Source organism: Zootoca vivipara, chromosome 4 (assembly GCF_965207765.1).
Source record: "Zootoca vivipara chromosome 4, rZooViv2.hap1.1, whole genome shotgun sequence".
Lineage (NCBI taxonomy): Eukaryota > Metazoa > Chordata > Lepidosauria > Squamata > Lacertidae > Zootoca > Zootoca vivipara.
Window position 1 is genome coordinate 83,359,913 of NC_142587.1, and position 8,741 is coordinate 83,368,653.

At 47.3% G+C, this 8,741-nt stretch overlaps 1 protein-coding gene across 1 annotated transcript; it reads left to right on the forward strand.

Annotated features, from left to right (window-relative positions):
* Nucleotides 1-644: 644 nt before the first annotated feature.
* Nucleotides 645-4,985, forward strand: LOC118085366 (vitelline membrane outer layer protein 1-like). The gene is made up of 3 exons (XM_035115934.3): nt 645-859; nt 2,735-2,838; nt 4,386-4,985. The coding sequence occupies exons 1-3, from the start codon at nt 689-691 to the stop codon at nt 4,678-4,680; spliced, it is 570 nt and encodes a 189-aa protein (XP_034971825.1). The 5' UTR covers nt 645-688; the 3' UTR covers nt 4,681-4,985.
* Nucleotides 4,986-8,741: the final 3,756 nt, after the last annotated feature.

Genomic DNA, 8,741 nt, shown 5'->3' on the forward strand with positions numbered 1-8,741 from the left:
ACATGCCAGGTAATGATTTTCCTGCTAATGTGTTGTGCAAGGTTGTTAACAGAGAACAACTACAGATGGATGTGCCAAAGCTACAGTTGGGATTACTGAAGTTTAAGGTTACACAGAATGGGGGAAATAAAAAAATTCCTTCAGTAGCACCTTAAAGACCAACTAAGTTTTTATTTTGGTATGAGCTTTCGTGTGCATGCACACTTCGTCAGGGGTCCCTTTACCTTTACCTTATGGTTCACGACAGGGCCAGGCCCGGCAGTCACTACTTGAGGTCCACACACCCTGTCCTCAGCTTTTAGTGAGAGTTTCATCCTTCTTTCACTCCCCCAAATTCTTATTATAGTAGTTCCAAGGAATAACAATGTCCAAGTGAGCAGCACAATATCACCAAGAGGTCATTTTCTTCTGGTTTACTTTGCCTCAGACCAGTTCCAGCCAAAAAACCCCCTTGCAGCTCCAAGAGGTTTAGCAGAATCAAATTGCTTCCTTAACTCCGTAGTGGCTATTGATACGTAATGCGCATTCAATGCAAATACACCTACTGGTGGTCTTCCTTTACCTTTTACAAGTTTCGAAAGTATTTCCTTGTCTAAGTGTATGACCTGGCTCAGACCTCTGGGCTATAAATTCCCAAAGCTACTTTCCTTCAACTAGCTTCCTGCACCTCGGTCAGAGCAGAGGTACCATGGATCTCACTGCCTCGCATGCGTTCTTCTTGATCCTGTGCTGCTGCTTTGGGCCTGTGGAAGCCCGAGACTACAATTCTGTCGTCTCTGTGACAAATGGAGGACCTTGGGGTAGCTGGGGGGCAATCCAGTTTTGCCCTCAGGGATATGCTCGTGGCTTCTCACTGAAGGTACGTTTTCCACTAGGGTTGCTGTTACCATCGGGTCGTTTTGAAGTTTTCCTCCCTTCCTTTCTTTCTGAAAACCTTCTGAAGATGGGGAAACAATAGGGAACTGATGGATTCTTAAGTCTATTAATCCTCTGCTTTATCCAAAATATGGACAATAAGAGGTTGAGTAGCCAGATGGTAATTTGGGCCACCAAGTGAAATATATTAGCAACTTATGCAGCAGTGCTATTTTTCTAGAAAAAGAGGTGTCTTGTTCTCTTAGAATGGCAATAGTGCCCACTTGAGAGCTGCCGGAACTGAGTTCTGGTGAGTTCTGGCTGAAAAAAAAAGCCCTGGTATGCAGGCAGAATATTTGGTGGTGGGGCAGTGCATCCAGTTTCACTACTTGAGGCAAAATGGAAAGATCCACTTTGCCTTACTGCTGCCGCCACTAACTCAACCACCTACCTTGCCAAAAATCAGTGGCAATGGTGGAGGTGCTTTTCTGCTGAGGTTGGAGGCAGACAGGCAGATGGGGCACCCATGGGCATGCCAGCTTCTGGAGCCTGAAGCAGCAACCTCACCCTGCCTATTTACTGGGCCGACTCTGTTTGGTGGGACTGCTTACATGTAGGATGTTGTATATCTCCAGATATGTTGGACTCCAGCTCCCATCAAACCCAGCCAGCATGACAAATGGTCTGGGATGATGGGTGTTATCATCTAAAACATCTGAGAGGGATCAAAGTTGGGAAATCTGCAGTATGGGACTGCCAGACTCTAATTTTCCTTTTAAAAATCACTCAAAGTTGATAATTATGGCTGAATGCAGTCTGTTTCATCACCTATCTAAAAAGAATGGCTGGTGTGATAGCTCAGTTGGTTGGGCATGAGACTCTTAATCTCAGGGTCGTAGGTTCAAGCCCCATGTTTCGCAAATAATTCCTGCATCGCAGGGGGTGGGAATAGATGACCCTTGTTTTCACTTCCAACTCTATGATTCTTTTAAAAAACTATGAATGGAACGGCAGTAATCAGATTTTACTTGGTGTACAATTCTTGAAATTCACACACTTGAGTCATGTTATTACTATCAATGGGACTGCTCTGTACAAATTTTAATGGAATACTACTCCTTATTTTAAGCCCACACCCTCCCTCTTAGTCATCTGCCCAGGGAAATAGCTTCTTCTCTATTGGATAGGTTGCTTGCTGCATGGTTAGATAAGGGCTCCATTCCTATCTCAGGCATGGAAAATCTACCCTGGTCATGGTAATAGTATCCAGGTGAGGCTGCAGACTTACAGTAAGGGCATGGATAATTCTAGCTGAAAACTGTTGCATCCATGTCAATCATGAACTCATGATTTTGTCAGGCTTTGGGGAATTGGATCCCTCCCCTGGTGGGAGTAAATAAGCAGATCAAATGAGCGTTCTTACCAGATAAGTTCTTTAATAATCACAGCAAGAAACAAAGGACTGTATATCTCTCTAAATATTGGTGTTTCTCCCAGTAAAGGTTCACTCCTACATTGAGTGATCTGAGCTTGCTGCTGTTGCGCTTTCTGTTCTATCACATACCAAGCCTTTCTAGTCTTAGGAAAAGCGGGGTCAGGAATGCTGTCCAAGGACACTGAATCTGCTAGCTGTCTCTTTCCTGGTGTTTCCTATTCTAGCTGTTCCTCACCCAGTATTTCCCAGCTTCCCCTCTCTGTAAACCACTGTTCTAAATCAATACTGTCCTCCTGTCCTGGGGGGGGGGGGCAGATAAATGGGGGGCCCTCCCACCATTCCTCCTCATTCTAGTCACTGACAGATTTACTTTCGCTTTGATTTTTTGAAATCCTTGGTTTATCTTCAGATTTATCTCTGTCTCTTTGTCTCTTCTCCCACCAGGTAGAGCCATTCCAAGGTGGTGCTCCCAGGGAGGATGATACAGCCCTAAATGCAATTCGCCTGCACTGCACTGACAGTTCAGTAGTTGAGTCTGCAAGCGGACCGTGAGCATCTCTCTTGATTTCATTTCCTTTTTGTTGCACATTTTGGGAAGGTGTTGGTGGGAGGGGCTGAACTGAAATTTGTTATGCTAGGTTAGACCAGCACGAAGAAACCATAGGGTTCACCTTGCTTTTTCTGACCTCTCAAAGGGCACCAACTCTAGCCTTTTGCTGGCTTCCAACTCAAGTTTGCAGGATCCCAAAACTGATAGCAGGCCTGGTTTTAGAGGTTGGCACTGTTAGGCACTTGCCAATCCCTACATCCCAACAGTACAGACTCCTTGAGCTTTCTTATTTAGCTGCAACTCTTTCTTGCTATCTTTACAAGTTCACTGGATCTCTTTGAGCAAGGGACAGGAGGAAGGACAGGGAGCAACAGCCTCTGGTTATCTTGCCCCTCCCTCTTGGTTTGCCATAGGTGTTGTCCTCAGAGAAGAAGGCAAGTGAGAGTGCAGTGATGAGACTTAAGGAGGCAAACATCTCAGGCCCAGAAGATCTTAGGTTGTGTTGAGCAATATTTATTGGAAATGATACATTAAAGCGATAATTAACTGTTTCACAGACTCTCACAGCAATAATACCTGCTTCTGGGATCCTGGAGAATTGCTTCTGCCCTCTCCAGGAGCAGGGAGTGTTGGGTAAGAAAGGAGGGGCAGAGGCAGTTGCTTTGTGAACATTTGGATGCAACAATGCAGAGCCCTTGAGACTTTGGGAGCACCTTCTTGCAATATTTACATGGACCTGATCCATTTAGCAGAAGGCATAGCTGCCAAGTCTTCCGTATTCCCTGGGAAACCCCTGTTTTTCCAGCCATTTCCCGCTGGCAGCCTGGATTTTAAAAAACCCCCGGATTCTTACCGGCCCAGGAAGGCTCCTTCTGCGCCTGTCTGGAGTCTCTGGACATGCGCAGAAGCGATTTCTGGCAATGGGCAGAGCATGCGTAGAAGCAACTCTTAGAGTTTTGAAGTGTCAGGTGTAACTTCAGCCTGAACACAGCAGAGTTTGCGCAGGTTTTTCCGGAAGCTTCTGGCGGTAACTGAAATGACTAGACGTCTGGACGTAGAATAAACTATATACAGGATTTATTAAAAGAAAAGAAAAACCAGAGTTTCTATGTACAAAGTTTAGAACTCAAAACACAAAGTAAAATAAATCCTTTCCTCTCTGTCTCTCTCTCTCTCAACCGATACAGCACTTTTCCTCCTATACTCACCACACCACGTACTGTGCTAGCTTTCTCTGATAACAGGTCACAGTGCTGATATCCACCAATGAGAGACCGTTACTAAGGCAGAAGTAGACCTTGGCTTTCTGCCCAGTGTTAATTGCTTGTCCTAGAGTTGATTGTGTGAAGAAGCAATCTGATGGTTTCTCATGCTACCAATTTAGCAAAAACCCGAACAGCAACTTCCGGTGCAGCTCTGCCCAGTTCCACAATGTCTGCAATGTGACATCCGGTGCTGCGCCGCTCCCGATCCCGGATTTTTTAATCCGGGAGTTGGCACCTATGCAAATGTGTTACTAATTAACACCAGTGTCTTCTTTGGCAGGTGGGGAACCTGGACAGCGATTCAGTATTGCCCCCAAGGCAATCTGGTCTCTTTCTCTCTGAGAGTGCAAACACCCCAAGGCAGAGGTGACGATACGGCCGCGAACAACATCCAGTTCACCTGTCAAGACGGAACTGGGCTGATGGGCCAGGGACTTACCTGGGGTAATTTTGGCCCATGGAGCAATCGCTGCTCCTCTGGTTATATCTGTGGGATCCAGACAAAGGTGGAGAGTCCCCAAGGCACGGACGACGATACAACACTTAATGATGTGAAGTTCTTCTGCTGTAACTGAGCTCTATGTGCCTGTGCCCTTTACGGTGTGTCTCTGCTACTTTTTGGTAGTCGTGAAGGTTAACGACAATTAAATATTGTCCTGAGAATTGTGTGTGATTCTTCTGAACAGAATTCTGCACCTATCACTTGTGGATGAGAAGCAATGAAAAATATAAAAGAAGGGGCACAACTATGCAGGTGTTGATTAACAAACAAAGACACAGTGCGCTGAATCACATTCTGAATCCTTTCTGTTGGCCCAGAGACCTGACTCAAAAAGTGGCCACAGACATAACTGGTTACCCTCCAAATCAAGGGCCAAAACCTGGGTAAATAAAAATGCTTTTGTTTGGGGCTAAAATAAGACAATCTTGGCACCAAGATGGCTTCCTTAGCCCCACATTGACAGTTTTGGGTTCTTTTTGTTTTTTGGCCTAGAACTGAACTTGGGTTTTTGTGTGTGTGTGTGTGTGTGTGGCGATACCCCGACGCCTCCCCGAGAAATAAAAACACTAGACACATTGCATAAGGTTAATGGGCATAGAAGGCCACAACTTTATTGATTACGGATGTAGAGGGGTATTGGCCTAGGCATTGGATCTAACTGACTATATCCGACTCCAGCCCGCTCTGCTGGCAGTCTGTGAAAGGTTAACCACCGTTGGATGAGTCCTGCGATGCACATCAACTAGGAGCTCATCCTGGGGCCACCGTTAGGGGCGTGCCCTCTGGCCCTCACCTACCACGGCTTCGGACTTGGCAACACCCCTGGACTCCTTAAGGGAGTACCTTTCCGCATTTTGGGGGAGGTGATGGCCGCAACCTCCCCCCCACACCTGTACCTTCACGAGATAATCCAATGCCTACCGCCAAAACCCAAGTTGTAACGAGTAGCTACGAGGTAGGCGAAAACCACAAGGCCTGAGCCAATTTGCCAAGTGGGAAAAACTCCTACCAGGCCCCAATAGGCAACCAACCGTAGTCCATAGCACTGTCACAAAGGAACCCGGCCTACGTGGGGGAGGTGGGTGGGAGAAACGCAGCTGTTGAATCCAGAAGAAGCAAGGCAGAGTCCCTGCCGCGCTCTCGCTTAAATAGGCGAGCCGTGCCCCCCCCCAGAGCGACCTAATTGGCCGCACTAGGGGCGCGCTGCGGCAGGGAGATGACCCATGGGCTGGGGGGGGGAAATGCTAACCATTCCCCCCCACGTGAAGGCCTCGTGGCGCCCACAACATTTCCTCCCCCCGAGGTGGGGAGGAGACTTTGTGGGAAGGGGAAGCAGGGAATCACAATGCCTCATTTTCCGATTTGAAAATCACCTGTGAGAGGATGCTTTTAAAGATTGCTTAGAAATGTCAGCTGGCAGGGAGCCAAGATGTTGGCACACGTAATATCAGTGCTGTTGTTGTTGTTGTTTAGTCGTTTAGTCGTGTCTGACTCTTCGTGACCCCATGGACCATAGCACGCCAGGCACTCCTGTCTTGCACTGCCTCCCGTAGTTTGGTCAAACTCATGTTCGTAGCTTCGAGAACACTGTCCAACCATCTTGTCCTCTGTCGTCCCCTTCTCCTAGTGCCCTCAATCTTTCCCAACATCAGGGTCTTTTCCAAGGATTCTTCTCTTCTCATGAGGTGGCCAAAGTATTGGAGCCTCAGCTTCACGATCTGTCCTTCCAGGGAGCACTCAGGGCTGATTTCCTTAAGAATTGATAGGTTTGATCTTCTAGCAGTCCATGGGACTCTCAAGAGTCTCCTCCAGCACCATAATTCAAAAGCATCAATTCTTCGGCGATCAGCCTTCTTTATGGTCCAGCTCTCACTTCCATACATCACTACTGGGAAAACCATAGCTTTAACTATACGGACCTTTGTCGGCAAGGTGATGTCTCTGCTTTTTAAGATGCTGTCTAGGTTTGTCATTGCTTTTCTCCCAAGAAGCAGGCGTCTTTTAATTTCGTGACTGCTGTCACCATCTGCAGTGATCAAGGAGCCCAAGAAAGTAAAATCTCTCACTGCCTCCATTTCTTCCCCTTCTATTTGCCAGGAGGTGATGGGACCAGTGGCCATGATCTTGGTTTTTTTGATGTTGAGCTTCAGACCATATTTTGCGCTCTCCTCTTTCACCCTCATTAAAAGGTGCTGTACTTGCTGCATTGGCATGCCCCCCAACATTCCTCAGATGAAAATAGGGACTACATCAGTGTCGCCCTGTGGGAATGTTGTGAGTAACAGGAGAGGATATATTGATTAATATTATCATTCCCAACTCACGCTAGCAAATTTCTTCATATAGTAGAGTACATTCCCCTATCACACAGCAGGAAGTTGCTTGCAGACCGCTTAGAATCTCTTAAAAATAAAAAGCAATTCAATCTGGCTTGCCCAGATTGGGATATGTTCCTGGTAAGATCCCTTTAATCCCTCCTAAAAGAATAAAGACACAACAGACTTATTCATAAGTAACAAAAAGAAGTTTACTCACGATCAGGCAGAGTACAGTGTGATCCCTGAAGGCAGGCTTTACGCTTAAAGATACAAATACATAGAAACAGGTTTACCCCATATGGGAGAAAACCCAGGGACTGAGAGCCAGCAGTGCAGTCCAGGTGAAGCAGGAAGCAGGCAGGACGAAAAAGAAGGAAGGTGGCTACGTGTCTTGGCCTTTTACCAGGTCTGGAAAGGTCACACCCACCTACTGGTCACATGCAAAGGAAAGGATGCCCCAGCCAGGTATAACAGGAAGTTTAAACTGGCTGGACCGGGGCGTAGCCAGGATCAAAATTAGGGGGGGCAAGGGGTGGGGCCAAGGCACGGGAGGGGAGGGGCCACAGTGGGGCAAAGAAAGCCATGGTCGTTCAGGGGCGAGGGGGCGCCAGGATCAGCCCGAAATCGGACTGCTCCGACCCCCTCCTCTCCCTCCGCGACCGGCAGGGGCGAGGGGGCACCAGATTCTGTAGGCACACTGGGCCAGAAACAGTCTATGTGGTCATATGGCTGCTTAGTTGGTCAGGGTCATGGTAGTGGAGATGGTACAGGGCTGCCCTGAGAGCAGCAGATGGGAGGGTCGGTGGGGTGAGATTCACCATTCCTCACCATCTGCCATCTAAGAATTGTAGGTCAGTACAGTATGGAAGTGAGAGCTGAAACATCAAGAAGGCCCATCGCCAAAGAATTGATGCTTTTGAATTGTGGTGCTGGAGGAGACTCTTGAGAGTCCCATGGACTGCAAGAAGATCAAACCTATCCATCCTAAAGGGAATCACCCCTGAGTGCTCACTGGAAGGACAGATCCTGAAGCTGAGGCTCCAATACTTTGGCCACCTCATGAGAAGAGAAGACACCCTGGAAAAGACCCTGATGTTGGGAAATGTCCATAAACTTTAATTAGCTTGTGTTTAAGTAAACAAAGTTACCAGTCCAGTCATGCTTCCGGACGTAAATCTTCCTTTTCAGCAGAGCGTTTTAGCACAACGGCAAAGGGTAAGGATTAGTCAGCAAGAGTTGTAAATGCAGGAACTCTGGAGCCTGTTGCAAACTCAAAAGGCTTTATTTACAAAAAAACGTAGCCTGGAGATAATGCAGACATCCTTCATCTCTGGCCAAGTAAAAACTTAAACAAAACTGTGCCTCAGTGCACAAACTTGAGGCATGACTCCTACACACAGCAACCAAGACTATGAGAAAACGCTACTAAGAGAGAGAGCACATGCAAGGAACTGACTATTTATACAGGCTGTCGAACATTCCCGGATGTTTAATGATGCTCAGCTGCTCAGTGTTCAGAGCGATTAGTATAACGTAACCCTTTAATACCAACAGGAAAGATTGAGGGCACAAGGAGAAGGGGATGACAGAGGATGAGATGGCTGGACAGTGTTCTTGAAGCCACCAACATGAGTCTGACCAAACTGCGAGAGGCAGTGGAAGACAGGAGTGCCTGGCGTGCTCTGCTCCATGGGGTCACGAAGAGTCGGACATGACTGAACAACTAAACAACAACAGCAACAACAACAACAGCAGCAGCAACAACAACAACAATGGTTCAAGTCAGGGCCAGGCCCGGCAGTCACTACTTGAGGGC